The sequence below is a fragment of the Cuculus canorus genome, chromosome 2, assembly GCF_017976375.1.
Source record: "Cuculus canorus isolate bCucCan1 chromosome 2, bCucCan1.pri, whole genome shotgun sequence".
Taxonomy (NCBI): Eukaryota; Metazoa; Chordata; class Aves; order Cuculiformes; family Cuculidae; genus Cuculus; species Cuculus canorus.
In genome coordinates, this window is record NC_071402.1 from 95,622,352 (window position 1) to 95,642,894 (window position 20,543).

Consider the following 20,543-nt stretch of genomic DNA (forward strand, 5'->3'; position numbering starts at 1 on the left):
GACTAAGTAACACTACAAGCGAGGTTTATTTAAAAATAAATGGGGGCAGGAGTGGTGGAATTGGGGCCAAGATCAGCCTGGGCATAGTTTTAACTACCAGAGTATTTTTCTTTAATTTCACTGGGTACACTGAGCTTCAGTTGACCTGCGTGTTGATAACTTCTTATTGATAGCCTTAATTTATTTAGCATATAGTTCTGTAGATCAGCATACCATTATACCATACCAGCATTGATTGCGGTGTAAATATAATGTAGGTATACTTCTAAATAAAAAAAGAATAAAACAGCAACAAAGCCCCACCTATCCAAGCCTCCAGCTGGTAGCATTGACATTGCTGAGGTGCTCATTGCATTTAAGAAAGTTACTGTAATCCCAACTGGCAGATTTTACATTTCTCATATTTGGCATAGTTCAAATTTGCATGGAGACCTAATCTCTAAGCAGAAAATAAAGCTGAGACAACAATAAATGCTTTAAAGTCTTTTTCTAGATACAAGTCCAGGAATTCATGAGGACTTCAATGCACTGTTACAGTTCTTTTTAGGCGCTACACTTGGACTTTGAGGCTAATGAGTTCTCTATCCTGTCAATTCTAACCACTAATATTCAGCGATGTTTTAAGTATTTCACCCCAAAAGGAAAATGGCCCACTTTGTAAGTTTAATTTTTGTTCTCTTTTTAAAAGAAACTTTAATCCTGGTCTTTAAAAATAATTTTAAAATTGGTATTTAATATTTTGTAAAATTGAAACCAAAAGTTGTAAACTTTAATACAGTTTTAGAAGTGCACTTTCTGACTAGGAAGAGAATGATTAGTAAGGGTTTCTTATTTGAAAATTGGAAATAAAACTAGTCAATGATTGTATTGCTGAATTGGTAGAGTTTGCTTTAACTGTTGAAAAGATGATCCAGAGGTATTTGCTGCTTCACACTGCTAGTAGCAGTGAGAATATTATTAGAGATTAAAAAAAAGTGAAAGTGGGCAATCTATAATAAGAGGAAAGAACTAATAAAAAAATTTCTTGCAGCCAAACTTGTACCCTACAGTAGGGCTTCAAACACCAGGAGAGGTTGTGGATGCTAATTTTGGACAACACCCATTTGTATTTGATATTGAAGACTATATGCGAGAATGGAGAACCAAAATTCAAGCACAGATTGACAGATTTCCGATAGGAGATCGGGAAGGAGAGTGGCAAACAATGATACAGAAGTAAGACTTTGCATATTGTTCATTCTAAATAAAAGTTAATTGCGTGATTTCAGAGATCTTTAAAACGTTATACGTGTTGTCTTGTGCAAAAACTTAGTGTCAAAAATGAGTACAGATAGTTTTGTTTACAGGTTTGATAAATATGTATAACACTGCATGAGAGGATGCTTGGGGAAGAGTTATCTACATCATTAATAATTAACAGTTTATATTGATGAGTGTAAACCTTCCATTCTGATTTGACCTATCTGTTGGAGATTGGGGAATTTGGAAAAAATGCCATGGCTGTAATGGGCAGTTTGAATACTTTGAGCTCTGGATATTTCCCTTTGCATTCCCAGTCTTTGGCATGCTAGGTTAAGTTGTGGCTCAGTAGTGTCTCACTTGGAAAAGCGGTGGTTGTGGCTTTGCATTTTTTTTTTTTTCTTCAAAGAAAACAAAAAAATTTGTGCAGAAATTTCCCTTCAGTGTATGTAGTGACCAAAAACCAAAAAGAAACTTAATTAGCAGGTAATATTTTAATTGTGTGATTAATATTTTTTTATTAAAATTCATACTAATAAAATGATATCTTTTTTTTAAGTTATGTTTCTGTGCAGTGTTTTGAAGAAGATCCTGGCTCTTAACTGAATTACTCTGGTGTGACTTGTATAGAAATGTCTGCATTTCAAGTAGAATTCTTATTCAGTCACTTCTTTCAGAAAAGAGTTTTTACATTCAAGAATTTCTTGGTTTCTTACCTGTACTTAATAAGTCTTTCTGGGTTTTGTCTGTGTTTATTTTTAGAATGGTGTCATCTTACTTAGTTCACCATGGATACTGTGCAACAGCAGAGGCATTCGCCAGATCCACAGAAGAGACTGTGATAGAAGAATTAGCTTCCATTAAAAATAGACAAAGTAAGGCTGGAAAGCATGTTACATCCTTTGGTTTTTTGCCTCCTTTAAATATTACATAAAACTTTCTCTTAAGCATCGTTGTAGAATTCCCTTTCCACACTATTCTGTAGTACAGTTCTTTGCTGTCGCGTGGAGTTACGTACATGTGAACAGCTGGTTAAGATGAACTTCCACACTAAGGATTAGGAACCTGTTTGATGTAGCAGAATGTGGTAGATACCTGTTGTCTTTTCTCTTGAATGGCAAATTGTGATCTGTCTTAAATATGTGTAGTGTCTCTAAATGACTGTTTGTGAGAGTTAATAGTCAGTCACAAACAGCAGTATAACAGTCTTGATAAACATTTCGACTTTTATCTTAACTGTGAGTTTAGAGAAAGCTTTGTAAGTTAAATCAAATTTGAGGTTTTCTGCTTACACATGAGGGAAAAGAGGACAAGGAGAACTGACAGCAGTTCAGTTCTAACTTGCTGTGACAGTGCTGTTTGGCAGCCTGATTAAACAGTGCTTGTATTACACAAGTATTTGTGTGACTGCATGACACGTACCATGTGGGGAAAATGCTCTGGCTGAAAAATAACTCATTTGTTGGGCTGGTTTTCATTTGGATCAATTTCTCTATTGGTGGGTAGAGCTCTGAGGCTGTTTGCAACTTGTGTCAGGTTACAGCAACAGAAGCATCAACTAAGGAGGGACTGTTGCAGAACAGTTTAGTCAAATGTAACCTGATTGGAACTATGCATTGTAGGTGGAGGGACTAAAATTTGTTGGTGAAAATTGAACCTGTGGGAGTGGGATACAATTTGTGTTCTTGGGTAACAATAGGTTGGTATGTGCCTATTTATAAAGGTGTGAAAATGAGAAATAAGTTGCAGAAGAGTGTCTGCAGTCTTAATCTAGTTCTATATATGCAATCTGAGTACAAAGCAGTTGTATGCTGGCAATAAATAAAAATATTGAGTGTTCATTTAGATATATGTAGGTGGAGTGCAGTTCTTAAACTTTCCTATTGAACATTTTAAGGAACCATGATCTGTCTTTACACTATTTGTTTCTAAGGGGAAGAAACATTGTTGATTGACAGTTATTTTTGTGTCTTCATTAATTTACATGTATTAATCCATTAGCTGTCCATTTGACTGATGTTGGTTTTGGTGAACAGAAATTCAGAAACTGGTTTTGGCAGGATGAATGGAGAACCCATTGAAACAACATAACAGCTGTATCCATTATTAGAAAAAAAATCCTAATCTCTTATTTGTTTTTTGGTGAACAGGAATTCAGAAATTGGTTTTAGCAGGAAGAATGGGAGAAGCCATTGAAACAACACAACAGTTGTATCCAAGTTTACTAGAAAGAAATCCTAATCTCTTATTTGCATTAAAGTGAGTCTTCAAATTATACAGATGTGTGTTTATAGATGACACAGTACCTTCTGAGCTGAGACAGTTACTCATTTAAAGCTTACACGGCAATTTAAACAAAGTTAAGCAGCGTTTTTTAGAAAATGTATGTAGTTTGATTTTTTTAAAGCTGTATTATTTGCTACATGTTTAACGAGGTTTTGTCATCAAGATCCTGCTTTGCAGCATAATTCACATCTCACTGTAGACTTGCTCTCTAGAACTAAGTTTTTCTAAATTTTTAAATCAACTTTAATCAGTTTGGGTGTCAAGTAAAACTTAAAATCCTATTCAGTGAAACTTAGTGTCATATTCAAGAAAGTTTAGAGTCCTGTTGTCCTAAGTTGGTCTGTTCTTCAAATGGGCAGCTGACTTGAAAGACCACTTTAAATGAGCTGTTTCATTCCTTGTCACTTTACTAGAAACCTCTGGCTACTGTGGAATTTCCATAATCCCAGAGTTCTCTTGGCTTCCCAAGCACACAATAGTCACCTTCATTTTGGCTATTTTACTTGCCAGCTGCGCTAATCCTCCAGAATTTTGTATCCCATTGTAGTGTTTAAATGTGGAAAGAAACTTGTTATCTTCTATAAGAACAAATCACTTAACTGAACATAAAAAATAACTTGGTATGTGTTTGAAGTCTGTCATGCTCAAATGCTGAAGAGAATTCATGTGATAGCACTGGAGACTTATCACAGAATTCACAAAATGTGAACGTTTTCATGAAAGACATCACTAAGTAACATCAACTACATGTTATCTTTTTCCCAGTCTCTCTAAATTTTTCCTGTTCTATTGAGGCCGTCCAAGCCTAAATCATAAAGCAGTACTTCTGAGCTTCCTTAAAGTCCATAGCAAAGCCTCCTTACCTAAAATTAAATTGACAGAGAGCAACAGCCTCTAAAGGGAAGGTTTGTATATGAGCTTGCTTTTCAAACTGTTTTCTAGTGCACATGTTTAATGTTAAAAGTTACTGTTTAAAAGCTTAGTGTTCCAGGCAGACAAACTGTGTTCTCATTTACTTTGAAAGAAATGACAGACATGGCAACATAATGACATATCCTTAAAATCATAGAATCATAGAATGGTTTCTTCTCAAGAAACAACCTTGCCCCTGCCAATATAACAAAACAAGAAAATATAGTTTAGTTCTTTAAACTTTGAGGACTTACTGACAAAGTCTGTCCTCGAAGGATAATATTCCTGTTCTTCTCCCTCACAAGTTTTGTAATTGTGTATTTTCGACTGAATAGTTCAAAGCTTATTGATGATTGGGTTACTGACATCCAGCATTTTGTTGAGTCAGACTTTTTGCGGTTTTAACAACTAAAATTAATTGATTGCTATGGTTGGTAAATTGAAATGTGTAAATTGTTTTATTAGCTTAACTTTTTTGCCTTTTGTTTAGGGTGCGACAGTTTATAGAGATGGTGAATGGTACAGACAGTGAAGTGCGGTGTTTGGGAGGCCACAGTCCAAAATCTCAAGATAGTTACCCTGTTAGCCCACGGTCATTCAGTAGTCCTAGCATGAGTCCCAGCCATGGAATGAATATTCACAATTTGGCAACAGGCAAAGGGAGCAGCACGCACTTTTCTGGTAAGTTGATGTGAAGGATATACCACATAGATTGGGATAGACCACACCATGTAGATTTTTTTTACAATTAAGTGTGGGGAGAAGTTACAGATATTTGCAGACTGGCAAATTGTTTTACTTAAGAGTTGGTACTAGGTGGTTGTCTGAAAGTATAGTTTTAACAATTAAAACATAGGATTCTCGGTCACTGGGAAAATGGGAAGTATATAAATAGAACTAAATCTTTTTAGCTTGTGCTCTTCGTTTTACTAAGGGTTTACTAAGTATGTTACCACTGGTTTCTAAGAAATGTTTGCTTCTGGGAGTTGGAATGTTCTGACACAAATTTCTGTTGTCCTTTTGGTGATAATTTATGGCTTGGGCAATGTGGTTGAAGTCCGGTAAGTGCTGTATGTGATCCATTTCCTATAGTGTTTGTTTATGGAACAGTAGGAATGGCTCCTCTTGTGTAGGAAAGACCAGAAGCTGGGTGGTGGAGTTAGGTAAAAGACTTCTGCTGGCAGTCAAATTTCAGTCTGCACAGCTGAAAGAGTTCTGAGGGTGTCTAGGTGGTCATAAAGCTTCAGTGGGAAGTCATGAATGTTCAGAGCTGCCCCATGCCTATGGGGAGATTCCTCATGACTTCCAAAGCACCCCTTTGAAGAAGAGGCTGGTTGTATAAAAAAAGTTAAATGAATGTATCCTCTTCGAACCCAAGACTTTTAAGGCAGCAGACAGAGGCTGTAGGCTTTAACCTTTGTTTCACTCTTAAATCCAAACTGGAAATGACGGGGGTCTTGTTTATTTTATTTTTCTCTCAGTGGGTTGAGTAGGAAGCCAGCATAGCCTGGCCCCAGAATACCTGCTGACCTTGGAAAGGCAGCAGCTTTGCTCTTCTTCCCTCTATGTCAAGACTGTGCTGTCACATGTGAGTGAGGCCGGCTCAGATTGTCTGTTTGTTCCTTCAGGTGGTTATCAGGATGTATTGAAGAAAGTACATCTAACTTCCTAATTTTGAAAATAGAAACACCACTTAATAATCAATTTCATGAATGTATTATTAGAACTGGGGTTTGGGTTTTCCTGAAGGTCAGGTAGTGTTTTATTCATTATAAGCCCTTCCTGTGACTTGTTTCTAGATTAGAAGTTACAAGGGAAGTCCTGCTTTTGCACTTCATGGAACTGTCAATTAGATGTTTGCTTCAAACAGTAGTTTCTTGATTATATTTTAGAAGAGTCAGAAGAGATTTTAGCCAGTCATCTTAATTCCACAGCATAGTGTAATTTTATTTAGCGAAGCACAATATTAACAACAAAAATGCTTTTATCGGGAAGGAGGGAGGTTTTATGTAAATGTAGCAGCATGTAGATTATTTTCAGCACTGAATTGTACTGCATATTTAATGAGAGAATTATGTGATTAGGAGTTAGTAAGATGCATGTCTGCTTCCATTCATTGTGATTACATGGCCTAGAACAGATTTTCAGATCTTTCAGAAACAATGTATCAGTTCTAAAAAACAATTCTGTGTTCACACGGGTTTCTGTTTTACTGGTGTATAAATACAGCTGAAACATGTTCTGTGCATGTGTTAGTACTTGTTAAGTAATGCTTAGTTTCTGCAGTGTAGAAGCCTTAAAGGTTCAAATATCTGAAACAGGAAGGGGCGAAGCATTTGGGTTTATTTGTTTGGCAAATCTAGTTTTTACTGACCAGGAACAATTAAACTGTGCTTATTTCACTTCTTTAAATAGGTACTTACAAATAAGTTCGTAGATGATTACAATTATTAAAACTTTCTTTCAGGGTTTGAAAGTAGTTGCAGTAATGGAGTAATATCAAATAAAGCGCATCAGTCTTACTGTCACAGTAAACACACAACCACCAGCTTGAATGTACCAGAGCTCAACAACATAAATGTATCGAGATCACAGCAAGTTAACAGCTATTCCAGGTGAATAAACTTCCGATGTTTCTAGCTTACATTAAAGCTTGTGTTTCCATGTGCTTTTATTGCAGAGAAGAGTTTTCAGTGGAATTTGATGTGATATTTTAACTGCCCTTAAAAAAACCCACCATAGTGTAAGGGGCCAGCAGCTTGTGGACACTCTGGCGTGCTTTGGTTTTGTTTTAAGTTCTCAAGCTCAATAGAGGATTTTCTCCTGTTCAGTTAAAGAAATCCAATGGACAAAAACAAATTACCTTGATTATAGTTATTTGTGGTCAGTTTTGAAGGTGTATAGTGAAGACTAACTAGCTCTCTGGTGCTTGGGATTTTAGTTTAAACCACTGTAATTGATTTCAGTTACATGGCATATAGGTAATGAAAAGTTTTTCATTACCTATATGCAACTTTCCATTTGTGGTAGTATCTACAAAGTATCACTACCACTTTCCATTTGTGGTAGTATCTGCAAAGTAAATACAATTGAGATGCATAAGAAATGTGGGCTGCCTTCCTCTGCACACATAAGAACTGTTTGCCTACTCAATCACTGTCACTTGTGCAAACATATTCAGTTTAGAGAATGAAAATAGATGTATTAACCAGGGTTAATATGGTTATTCATAATGAGTAAATACTAAGCTCTGGGTTGCACGATGTAGCAGAACCTAATTTGCTGTGAAATACAACAGTACTTGGCTGCATTGTTCAAGCTGGGTTACTAGAAGTATCAGCTAGGATATCAGAATGTGGTGATGGTAACAAAAAATATTTCACTTGGATAGCGATGACTAGAGGGAGGAGGGGAGAGTAAAAGTAATAATTTACTTTTTAACCAATTTACTTTTTAACTTCAGGATTTGTGTTTGCATCAGCAATCACCTCTGCCAAAAAGCCTGGTAGTGTCCAGGCAACTTTGAGATTTTTCACAGGAGGAAAGCAATTCAATGGCTGCAGAGTTGCCTAGTCAGAATGGCCTTTTGATTTCCTTCCTTAAAGGAAGCTAAGTATTTATGGTTGCCTAGAAGCAAGATATCAAACTTCTAAATTGAATTGTTTTGGTCATGAGAGAGGTTTTAGGTTGTCATTCTCAATGATGAAGTAGAACAAGCTAGGATATTGCTGTCAGCAAAGCGTAGTCCCCAAAGCTGTGCTAGCGCTTTCTAAAAGTGACCTGCTGTGATCCAAGTGTGGTGAGGAGTTGTGTGCTCTGAACTTGCATCTGAGTATCTCTTTGGTGTCTTGGTTTACTTAGTATTTGCTTTGAGCTTTTCTTCTTTTCCATTATCATTCCACAGAGAGTAAATGAGAGATCAAGGCTCTTTTGAAATAGTTGTTTACCTAAATATGATGTTCTCAAAGTAGGCTGTATATTCAGCTAACTGTGGTTTGTTCTTTTCTAAAAAAAAAAAAAAAAAAGTGAGAATAGTTGATTTTCTCAATGCATTTTCTCCAGCTCTGTGCACATACAGGTATATAAAGAAGGTAAGAACTTAATTACTTTTAGGTGTGTGTTTAGAAAGTGTTAAACTGCTTTCTCGTGAATAATGGTGAACATGTTTAATTTTTCAACATCTGCAGATGTTATTTTACTGAGTTGGTTGAGAGACCCTTAAAATTTCCCTGGTTCTCTGGTCTTGCCAGTGTCTATGGAAAAACCTGTGGTCTAACTTGGCAGTATTGAAAAGCAGCTTTTCAGTAGCTCAGATGAGGAAGCACTGTGCTGAAGTAGTGAAGATGGTAACCCTAGGTACTGAAATATGCATAAAACTTTTATCTGTTACTATCTTTTCAGCAATGACGTAGACATGGAAACAGATCACTACTCCAATGGGGTTGCTGAGACTTCATCCAATGGCTTCCTAAATGGTAGTTCTAAACATGATCACGAAATGGAAGAATGTGACACAGAAATGGGTCTGCAGTGATATTTCTTACATTTTTATTAAGTGATGGCAACAAGGTTATGTTTTTACTTGCAATGCTTCCCAACTTGAAAATTAGGGATATTAGCTCAAATCTTAAATTTGTTTGTTTGTTTTGCTGTTATTAGATGTCAATCTTAAAACCACTGGCTTAGGTGGTCCAGTGTCAGCGTGAGAATAGGGGAAATTGGTAACTCATGGATATTGAAATGATCATCAATTTCTAAAGTGCCTTTGAGAAGAAACATCCTATTGTGTAGCATGCCTGAGTCAGGGTTGATGGATTGCTTCTCCTCCTTCCCCTAGTCCTCTTACCAGTCATGGTTCTCAGGGCACTCGACAGTAAGAGAACAAAGTCCAGATCACTTTATATTGAAAAGTGCAAAGTGTTAATATTAAATGCTAGAGATAAGAGCTGTACTTGGGATCTGAGACCTAAAAAATATTTTCCACTGAAAAAAAAGACCATTTTACATCTGTTCTAAAAAATAACTTTGCTTTACTTAATCTGCTTTATACTCAGCCATGCTTGCCGATGTTAGTGATAAATGAGTATTTAAATACCCTCAAATTAACAGCACACCATGAAAAGATACATTTACTTGGTCAGTTAGGGTGCTACCTGTCCCAGTCCAGTCCAGGCAGTCGGATCAACTTAAGTCACGCAGGCCTGACTTTACAGTGGCTGTTACTACTGGTTGTGTCTGAAGAAATGGAGGAATCCAGCCCAGTCACTTCTGCAGCTGTAGAACTATCTCAACAGTTGATTTAACCAGACACCAGTTAATAGGGAGTTTAAATGAAATGTAGAATTCAGGACGTTGCTGGTAAACTCTCATAATGCAGCAGTACTTACAGGTACCTGTGAACACTTACAGTTGTGAGAGTGTGCACCAATAATGATCAGGCAGCTTTGCTCCTTAAATACTACCCAAGTGTTGAAAAGCAGATGTAATTGTTACAGCCCTGGAGGGGAGGGAGATTCAAATTTCCAGGCTGTTTCCCTGCGTTATGGGTTGAATCTGGATAATAACAAGGCCTCATTTCTGTAACAAAAGACAAAACACTTCTTTACTCTCTTGCAGCCTTTTCCAGAGAGGCTAGCTGTGACAGACATGAAGCAGCTGCACAGAGTGCAGAGTTGTTCGTGTGTTTTTAATGTAGTTTGTTTTCCGCCTTTGGAAAGCGATGTCCTAAATTGGGCTGCAGCTAGCAACAAGCACCACTGCTTGAAGACTTGTGGGTGCCTTGGCTCTCTAAAAAGGAAATGTGGCTCCTCAACCTACATTGTTTACACACCACAGTTTGAGTTCGGTGGTATTTTTGGTATTTTGCTTTTTGAAATATTTATATATTCTCCTTTGTGCTGTGTATGTATTGTATAGGCAGATTTTTCCAGAGCTCACAACTATGGGGAAAAAAAAAAAGGAAAGTGGTCATTTACAAATCTTTGAAATATTGATTATAATATATCACTGGATAGAAGGTTAAAATTGGAAAGAATGGTTTTGTAATTAAAGTGCACATCAAAATGCTGATCCAAAAGTTGATTCCACGGATAAAAAAGAAGAGGCAAGGAATGGAGAGAGGCATTTTTTTAAAGGTTGCTTTAATTGCAACTTGAAAAAAGGCAGAACTTTCAGAAAAGCTAAGGGTTGATTTACTACTCATAAACTGTATTAATAGCATTTAATATCACTACTATTGGGGAATACTGTAGCAAACAGTAAAGAAATCTGTTGTAGTGTTCTGCTTGATTGCAGAAGCCTGGAATGTCCAAATCATAAAGCTAATATACTCTACAAGGAGTATGAGCAGACTGAAAGATTGTCTTGTGGCAACACCCATGGTGGCTGTTAGGGATGCTCAGGGTGTTTTACCCTCTATTAAGCAGCTCCAGATTTGGCATATTTTTGGAATCGTAGAATGATTTGGGTTGGAAGGGACCTTAAAGATCATCTATTTCCAACCCCCCCTGCAATAGGCAGGGACACCTCCCACTGGATCAGGCTGCTCGAGGCCCCATCCAACTTGGTCTTGAACACCTCGAGGGAGGGGGCATCCATAACTTCCCTGGGCAACCTGTGCCAGTGCCTCACCACCCTCATCATAAAGAATTTCTTCCTAATGTCTAGTCCGTACCTTCCCCCTTACAATTTGAAGCCATTCCTCCTTGTCCTGTCACTACAGGTCCTTGTAAAAAGTTCCTCCCCAGCTTTCCTGTAGCCCCTTCAGGTACTGGAAAGTTGCTATAAGGTCTCCCCAGAGCCTTCTGTTCTCCATGCTGAAGTGCATTGGCACAGAATTTAAAAGGTAGAACTGTGTGGACTTTTATCGTTGTCACTATTAATCTTAAACTCCCATAAAATTTCAGGGTAAGACTTGGCTTATAGTCTATTTAGTTTAACCATTGCAAATAAACAGCGTGTGTGGGCAGTCTTTGCCATTAGTTAAGAGTTTATAAAGGAGGGATCCAACAGTGCTCACCATAGCCAAGGTCTCAGGCCCTACATGCTTTCTCTCTGAGAAGGTAGATCTCTTTTAAGTGAAATCAGTGGATTCTCTAGATCCATAAGTTGTTGCTGTCAGTTCTGTTAGCAATGGTGATGACGATATAATTTTTGCAGAAGTAGATTCAAGCCAGTTAAGACGTCAGCTGTGCGGTGGCAGCCAGGCAGCTATTGAAAGAATGATCCATTTTGGAAGAGAATTGCAAGCCATGAGTGAGCAGCTAAGAAGAGAATGTGGCAAAAACACAGCAAATAAGAAAATGCTCAAGGTATGTTTCATCTTGAAACTGTGGCATTAAGGTGAAAAATTGGGCTGACCAGCAGAAACTTTGCACAGGGTGCTGCGCTGCACTACTGTTCTACTTTGTGATTTGTTCTGTTGTCTGAGAGCAGTGTTCTGGTCAGCTGTGGTGCAGCACTGTCTCCTGTCTCGTCTGAGCAGTACATTCACAGGGAACATAATTTCATACTGTGATACGGTTGAAACCAGAAATGAATTTAGCATTCTCTCTGTCGTTTCTTACCACGTAGCTTGGCCTCTCGAATCAAAGTGCCATTTTCAGCTCTAATGAGAAGCAAACTGCAAGAAAGAGAATTAGTACAGATGCCTAACGTGTTCTCTTTAGCACTTTGTGCACTAACTAGTTTACCTTGATTTGAGGCTGCTCTGGAAAAGAATTCCCCTGCCAGAGACTGACTGTATGCCGTTTCCAGTCTGTTTCCTCTTTCCCTACCACTTACTAAAACAGTGCTAACTTCCCTCCTGTATAATTTCCAGTTGAGAAAAACACCACTTGCTCAAAATGGAAGAAGTCCTGTTAAAATCTTTTTATTGATGACAGCCACTAACAATCATCTGTGTAATTCCAAGTCAAAATAAGAAAACTGCTCTAATTTTCGCTAGTGGAATATAGCTATAAGATGTAATGAAAATCATCTTTCCTCAGGATGCATTCAGTTTACTTGCCTATTCCGATCCCTGGAGCAGCCCTGTTGGAAATCAGCTGGACCCAATACAAAGAGAACCTGTGTGCTCTGTACTTAATAGTGCAATACTAGGTGAGTAAGGCTGGGACAGTTCATGGCGAGGTTCATTCCAGGCCGGTAGAACTGCTCTCCATGCATCACCTGCCTGGTGCCTGAGTGGCTAACATGGCATAGCAGTGGTATGGGACACTCCTGGTGAGAGAGGGGTATTTCGGGAGATGTAGGAAATGTAACGGATGTAATCATCTTCATCCTTGTTCTTGTTCAGAGCAGAAAGGGGCTTGTTCAATAATGCTACCTGCAGGAATTTGAAAATGTCGGTTTGTTGCTTCTCCGTCTTGCTGCAACAGCAAACTTTGCAAGTCAACATGGGAATTTTGAAATTGATTATTTAAGCAAGCTTAAAATTTTAAGTTACTATGAAATTAAGTATTTTAACTGTCCTCTTTGGTTTTTTTCAGAGACTCACAATCTGCCAAAGCAACCACCACTTGCCCTAGCAATGGGACAAGCGTCACAGTGTCTGGGCTTGATGGCTCGATCAGGAATCGGCTCCTGCGCGTTCGCCACAGTGGAAGACTACCTACACTAGCTATGCATTTGAAGGTCTGAAAGGTGGTGCGGCATAATCCAGCATGGAAAGTAGACCAGCTCTGCTGACTGGAATTTGGAATTTTAATTATGTACTAAGGACAAGTCTGTCGCTTTATGTTGCTTCCTAGTTTACAGCATGATGCAAATGATTTCTAACTTAGCGTTAGGAGAAAATGTCCATCTTTAAACCTCTTAGACAACTAAGAGTTGGAAATATCACTGATAACGTCAGACATCCAAACTGACGAGTACCAATCCTTTAAAACGATTGTCCAAAACAAACCAAAAATCCTGCTACCTTGTGGTGGGACAGAAGAACAGAAAACATGGATGTATTAGCATATGGGTGATGTTAACCGTCGAGCAGGATGACTTGCCAACCTCCACCCCCATTGTTACATAGTTCAATCAGTGTAATTTGCAAAATGCATAAACACCTGATGGTTTGGATATATAGTGTTGATGGGAAGAAACGATATTTTTTAATGTGTACTGTAAAACTTGAATTACTCAGGAGCTGAGTGAATATGTTTGTTGCTACTTACAATCCCAACCTGTTGATCTTAGTAGATTTTTTTTTTTGTTTTAACATGGTCTTTTCAACTTTGTTTCCTTGTTTAACTACAGACAGCTTCTGTTGTGTAGACTCACCAGTTTAACTGTTGTATTATAACAGTATTACATGTCAACACAGTGTGGTTATGACCTATTTATATAAAAACCAAATATTTAGTCAATTTACAGTCTTAATTTAATCTTTGTACACCTTGCATTTTTAAAAGTGCTTAAATAGTACTATATTGCAATAAAATGTAGTGATATCATAATTAACCAGCCATTAAAAACTTAATTCGACATACGTGGTAGCATGGACTTGTATGCTACGTTTTCTTGGTTCCAGAGTCCTATGGCTCCCTGTCAAACCAGGGATGCCACTCCCTGCACTAGCCCTGTGGTTTGAGCTGAATTAGTCAGCCAAGCACAGGAGTGGCTGGGCTGTTGTCAAAAGCTACAGGTTTCCTGTGTTCTTGCTGTGAAGCAAGGCTCAGACAAGGCACTGCATGGAACTTCAGTGTTCCCTGAGGACAGGGGAAACTCCTCATTCCTTGAAATCAGGCTGGACAAGAAGTATCCCTGCTGTGTGAGCCAACTTTGTGATTCTGACACTTGATTGCAGCCTTTCTTTAGAGATGAAACAACAGAAAAAGCAGGAATGACTCATTGCTGTAAGAAATGCAGCATCCAGGCAGCAAGTACAAAATCATTCAGCTTTATTCTCTCTCAAAGGAGCTGCCTTGTGTAGCAGTGCCCAGGTCTCCGAGCCTGGTTCTAACACCAGGTGTTCTACATCAGGATCCAGGCTCCACCCTCACAGCCTTGGCCCAGCTTCCTGGTCTGCTCAGGCACAGCTTTCTGACTGTTAGTGCCTGCTAGCTGGAGCTGGAAGAGGAGTGATTATGGAGAAACGAGGGGAGAAGACCCACCAAAAGTCCTTAATTGCATCTTCTGAAAAAAATGTCTTCATACTCTATTTTTAATTTGTGTTGCAAGCCAACGTTTTTTAAATCTCGCTGCTTTTTCCTTTTTTTCTTGCCCTGGGAAAAAAAAAAAACCAAGAGCCTGTTAGTTCCCATTTTCTCAGCCCATCCCAGGGAGAAGCAGCACTCCATGGATTACTGCAGCATTTCAGAACTGATTGAAAAGCTGATAAACTTCCTATCGTGTTTCAACAGGCACCTTCCCCTGTCCAGGGGTTCTGCCTTGTGCCAGGCTCCTCCAGGAGGAGGGTGGCACTACAGCAGCGCCTGCACTTCTGAAGCATAATTGAAAAGCAGCCACTCCCTGCTTCGGATCAGTAACTCTTGTCTCGTGTCCATGAGCCTCACAGCCTGTGCGTGTACGACTGCAGGGCAGGGTGTGTTCACACACAAGTTCGGGATCTTGGCCTTCCCTGCTTTAGGTTTTATACATACCTGAAATGACTTCAAACAGCCCAGAGTTAACAATATTTAAAGTACTTACTTCAACAAGTAAACGTGGCACTAGGCCCAGCTGCTGTTTATCTTAAAGTACCAAAAATGAGGTAGCTTTTCCAAGGTCTGTCTTGTTCACCCTCCCAGGCCCTAATGCTGCCCTTCTCCAAGTTGGCAGTTGCAATGTGCTACCTTCTAAGGGGAAAGCTTTTTTCCTTCATCAAAGTGTACTTTAGGCCTAGTTGGACTTTTCATACTCACCCCAAGATTTGTCCACAAACTGAACGGCTGCTTTTTTAACTGGGTTTTTCTTATTTTCAAGGGAGAAAAATTCATTTGCTGAAACAGAGATGATGTGTTAATTACTGAGCTTAACAGACAAATTCAGGTGCAGGCCCACCTAGGGAAAAAAAAACTGCTTACCCTGTGCCCGCTTGACATCTGGTCCATAGAGCTGAGCATTTAAAAAGTCTTTGGCGAGCTGTTGGTGGAGGCCTGTTAAACACTGATCTTTTAAGCGCACAGCCATATACTTTCCTTTTGACCTAGTTAAATAAAGAGATTTAAATCCCTGTAGCGTAGTTAGAGAACCCAGAACAACAGAGACACCAGTCAAGGCTTTGTTACGTGAGCACAACAGCTGCCCGTGCTGGTTTCTGATGCTCAGCCAAGCTTTGTAGCATTATTAGAAAAAAACAAATTGGACCAAAGCTCTCAACCTGTCACCATCTGCCTTTACATGCCCCAGATAGCTAGTTCCTTCGGAGTCTCCCAAGTACTCCTACCGGGAGCTATATAGAAGCAGGAGTGACAAAGAAACAAGCTGGGGAGAAAAAGAATGATATGCAGGAATTAAGTCAACAACCAGACGTGTAGCAGCACCTACCGGAACATCTACTGCTGTGGAACAGCCCTGTTACCTCATACTAGTTACATGAGGCCTGACACAAAAATACAAGACTAACCCTAAGCTCAGGAACCAAAAGAGGGAGGGGAGAGACAAAAAGACGGTTACAGAACATGTCCTGACCCGTCACAGTGAGACATGGCTCAACTAAATCACTACACTCAGTACAAGTGTATGTGTGCTCAAACACAGACATTTGCTTACCCTCAGTCAGAAAATGCTGGTGTGTGCCAGCCCACAACACTCCGTGAAGCAATTTTTAGCTAACATCATCGCCATGCTTGAGCACCCTCTCTAAGTCACCAGACCTGACTCATATTCCCAAAGATCAAGTCCGTGCTCAAAGCACCTCGTATTTTTTGTTGGGAGAAGATGTGAAAACACAAATGACGGAGATTCTCAACAGGCTTTCACAAAATGATCCCTGGAAGAATTCTTGCACATATCTGTGGAGAAAATCTTTCAGAATCTGTGGAATTGACTGAATGTTGGCAGCATCGTAGGCAGCTGTCAGTCAACTCAGAGGGGAACTCATGTGAAGGTGATTGCAATTGATTTTCTTAATTTGTTAAAAAAACAGTTACAGGCAGTCTTGGGGGTTTTTGTGTTGGACCTCATACACATTTAATACATAAATTGCTCCTATTATGGTTCTTTTGCTCTAAACGTGGGTGTCTCTATGGAACTATATTCTACAAGTAGGCCATATCCAAAGTATATTAAAGGTGCTTTTAGTACCCAGCTTGCTGTCATGCAGAGGATGAGCAGGGGTAACATGAAGTGAGAAAGAGTGCACAGCCACTCTGCCACTCAGCAGCTGCGGTGACGCCCCCTCCCTCCCCAAGCAGGCGGAAGCAGCACCACTGCAGTGGGATACCCTGGAGCTGTCTCCCAGCATACCTGGGACCCTTTTTTTGCTTGTCTGTCTTCACCCGTCTTTGGACTTGGCCTTGTCTCAGCTTTGCAGCCCCATCTCCACGCTTTTTAACTAAAGTAGATTTAACAGAAAACAGAAACATTTTCCCAAACATTAAAGAGCTGTAAGTGAAAGAGGGACAGGAGTAAAACAATTAGGCCATGAAAAATAAGATGTCTTTAGTTAACTCCAAGAGGCATTTTTCAGAAGCTCTGGCTAGTGAGAGCGAGAAAGCATTGCCCCTACAGAAGGCCTGTTAGCGGGAGGGGAAGCTGCAAGCCATCCAAAGTACCAACCCACGTTCCCTTGCCTGCACATCTACAACACAAAATGGGATTCAACACAAGACAACAACTCAATGCAATGCAACAGCTGCAAGTTGCACACAAAGGAGGGCTCAGCCTTGGCTTCATTCTTGCCACCAAGTGAGCACCATGGAGCACGCAAAGCATCATCCTGATCTCATCTCTGATCTAGGCCAACAGGATTTTTTCAAAGCAATAATAAAAGGAAGAAAAAGTAGTCATTACTCTGCCCAGCTACGTAATCATGTGACATATGGAAGAGAGAATTGTTTAAAAAAAAAACACAAACTTTTTTTTTAAAAAAAGTACTTTGAAATAAAGGTGAAGGCAGCTAGAAAACAGCAGCCATGAATACTCTAGATTCTTGACTTCCTCATTCACAATTCAAAAAAAGTTATTTTTTTAACAGATGCTATTAAGTCATAATGTGATATGTGAAGTTATCAAGCTAAATATCAACCCCACCCAGGAATACCCTTTGTAACTTAGACAAAAGCTAAATATTCATCTCCCTTTGGTAATCCTTTTTCTACTGTGACACCTGCCCACTTACTTAAACACCTCCAGCTACTTTAACTGAAATCATTGTTTAGCCTGGAGGAGGCTGAGGGGAGACCTTGATCACTCTCTACAACTACCTGAAAGGAGGTTGTAGTGAAGCAGGTGTTGGTCTCTTCTCCCAAATAACAAGTGATAGGATGAGAGGAAACAGCCTCAAGTTGCGCCAGGGGACGTTTAGATTGGATGCTAGGAAAGACTTCTTTACTGCAAGAGTGGTGAAGCATTGGCACAGGCTGCCCAAGGACGTGGTGGAGTCACCATCCCTGGAGGTGTTAAAAAAACATGTAGATGTGGCACTTCAGCACGTGGCTTAGTAGGCCTGGTGGTGTTGGGCTGATGGTTGGATTTGACAGTCTTAGAGGTCTTTTCCAACCATAATGATTCTATGATTGTACAGCAACCAACTTTTGTAGAAAGCACAGGAATCCCATTAAACACAACTTTAGATTTTTCCTTCAGCTGTTTTTCCTTCGCAACAGACCAAGCCTGTTCACATTTCAAATTTCCGCAAAGATCTCTGTTCCAAGAGTACTCTCCCACTGCAGCTCTGGCAGGGAAAGGCCCCCCTGGGCAGAGGAAAGCATCTGGTACTAGGGAAGAGACCTGTAGCATTACCTACCTTGGGTTGCTGCTGCAGTCTCCGCATCAGCTCTGTGGGGTAAGAAGGTAACAGGTGACTCTTCCAATCCTTGATCCCTTCCTTTACTCACAGCCACTGAAGCTTGCAGGACAGTGGCCTCCTAAGCACCAGCGAGGGAGGCACCACACAGAAATCATCCTCCCCCTGTGCTCAGCAGAGGCAAGGCCGCACCTCGTATACTGAGCTCAGTTTTGGGCCCTTCACTACAAGAATTACATTAAGGTCCTGGAGCATGTCCAGAGAAGGGCAACAAAGCTGATGAAGAGGCTGGAGAACAAGTCTTATGAGACTAAGGGGACTGGAGTTGTTTATCCTGGAGAAGAGGAGGCTGAGGAAACAGCCTCAAGTTGTGCCAGGGGAGGTTTGGATTAGGCAATAGAAAAAGGGTTATTGGGCACTGGAAGAGGCTGCCCAGGGAGATGGTTGAAGTCACCATCCCTGGAGGTATTTGAAAGGTGGGGAGATGAGGTGCTCAGAGATACAGTTTAGTGGTGCACAGGTATGGCTGGACCTGAGGATCTCAAAGGTCATTTCCAGCCAAACAATTCTATGATGCTAGAACCCAGGGTCCCGTTTCCACCCACTCCAGGACCCGGAGAGACCATCCCTCCCCTGTCCCCTCACCGTGCAGGTGAGGTGGCGGTGAGCTCCTGCAGCACAGCCTCGGGGAGCAGCTTCTGTCTCTGTGGGGGAAAGGGGAATCAGTGGGGGACAGAGGAGTCAGTGGGGCAGGGGTGCTGCCAGGGGATCCCGACGTTACCTTCTGCTCAGCAAAGAGCTCCTGTCGCCGCCGCCGCTTCTCCTTCAGGAGCTCCCGGTGCCTGCAGGCAGGAAGCAGGTGATACCGAAAATGCCGGAAAAAAACTCTCCAAGACTTGTTTTGGAGTTTTAGAAAGGAAGCAGCCTTTATCAGGGCTGGGCAACATCAGGGAGTGATCTCCATCAATTACGTGCAATGAGATAAGAGCTGGGGACAGAGTGTATTTCCCACTCACACGCAGACGTATACATTTTCCCAGAAACCTTATGCATATTCTATCACTTTCCAAAGACTCATTCTAATGCTATTATGAACTTCACAACAGTCAAATCTCTTGCTAATTTGGAGCTTTAGAGCCAGCTCTGACATTTGAGATGGGAAAGGCTGCAAACAGAGGCGACTGCAGAAGACGACACATCTGTTCAGCACGAACAACACTGAATACAGGATATAACGGTGACTACAAAAAAAATGGGAAAAAACCCCCATGCTATACATTAAAAAAAAAGCTATTAAGAAAAAAAAAAACCATACTAACAGAAGGACACTGTGTCTAACTTTCAAAAAATACAGTTACCTGGATGAACTGAACTCTACTTTAGCTTAAGCCTAAACATTCCATTTTCTGTAACAGTAACTACTTTTGGTTTTGCATCATATATTCTACTATGTTCCAGATAATGTTATTATGAACTTCAGAGCAGCCAAATCTCTTGCTAATTTGGAGCTTTGGAGCCAGTTTTACCTGACCTTGCATGTGACACAAGGAAAGGCTACAAATAGAAGTGATTATATACGAAGACACATCTGTTCGGCACAGATCACACTGAACATAAGACGTTATAATCTCCAAAGAATGAACAGTATCTGGAAAAACAGTGTTTGAAAACTCCCCCCCATGCTATCAGAAAAACGTTCTAACTTTCAAAGAACAGTTACTTAGATGAAACTTTACTTTAGCTCAAATAAGAAACATCCCCCTTCTTCTACCAGTAACCACTTCTTGTCCCAGGCTGGAGGGAGGGAGCCGCTGGCGCGGCAACGGGGCGATCGCGCGTGGATTGCGGTGCCCGTACCTGCGCGCTGCCTCCCCCACGAGCTTCCGCTCGGCCTCGGCCGCCTCCCTAGCCGCACCGAAGGACACCTCCTCCGGGGCCTCGTCCTCCGAGGAGGAGGCCGGCCCGACGAGCGCGGCCACCGCCTTCCGCCGCCGCGCCATGAGCCCGGGCCACGAACCGGAACCGGAAACGCCGCCAGACTTCCCCCACGACCCCAGCACGGAGGCCCCGCCCCCGACACGATCACGCTCTTGAGGCCGCGCCCCCTCGGCAGTCACCACGCCCCCAGCGCTGGCTCCGCGCCCCCTGCGCGGTCGCCCCACCTCTCCCCTCTATATTCCCCCTTCCATCTGGAGCCATCCCT

At 40.8% G+C, this 20,543-nt stretch overlaps 2 protein-coding genes across 5 annotated transcripts in view; one reads left to right on the forward strand and one right to left on the reverse strand.

Annotated features, from left to right (window-relative positions):
- The window catches only part of RANBP9 (RAN binding protein 9), a 40,895-nt gene extending 26,981 nt beyond the window's left edge, over window positions 1-13,914 (forward strand). The window contains exons 6-14 of one of the 4 annotated variants that reach the window (XM_054057510.1): window positions 1,031-1,215; window positions 2,002-2,114; window positions 3,390-3,498; window positions 4,928-5,118; window positions 6,905-7,052; window positions 8,839-8,912; window positions 11,599-11,747; window positions 12,426-12,537; window positions 12,927-13,914. In XM_054057510.1, the coding sequence (XP_053913485.1) occupies window positions 1,031-1,215; window positions 2,002-2,114; window positions 3,390-3,498; window positions 4,928-5,118; window positions 6,905-7,052; window positions 8,839-8,912; window positions 11,599-11,747; window positions 12,426-12,537; window positions 12,927-13,057 (1,212 nt within the window). In that variant the 3' untranslated portion in view covers window positions 13,058-13,914. Of the gene's footprint in view, window positions 1-1,030; window positions 1,216-2,001; window positions 2,115-3,389; window positions 3,499-4,927; window positions 5,119-6,904; window positions 7,053-8,838; window positions 8,961-11,595; window positions 11,748-12,425; window positions 12,538-12,926 lie in introns of all 4 variants that reach the window. The other 3 variants (XM_054057508.1, XM_054057509.1, XM_009564195.2) reach the window with 3 other exon arrangements.
- A 168-nt stretch (window positions 13,915-14,082) lies between these two features.
- NOL7 (nucleolar protein 7) lies at window positions 14,083-20,386 on the reverse strand. Its single transcript, XM_054057511.1, has 8 exons — window positions 20,198-20,386; window positions 19,122-19,182; window positions 18,986-19,044; window positions 18,341-18,372; window positions 16,840-16,927; window positions 15,456-15,577; window positions 15,294-15,371; window positions 14,083-14,654 (listed from the first exon to the last, which is right to left on the reverse strand). The coding sequence occupies exons 1-8, from the start codon at window positions 20,338-20,340 to the stop codon at window positions 14,581-14,583; spliced, it is 657 nt and encodes a 218-aa protein (XP_053913486.1). The 5' UTR covers window positions 20,341-20,386; the 3' UTR covers window positions 14,083-14,580.
- Between the last annotated feature and the right edge of the window lie 157 nt (window positions 20,387-20,543).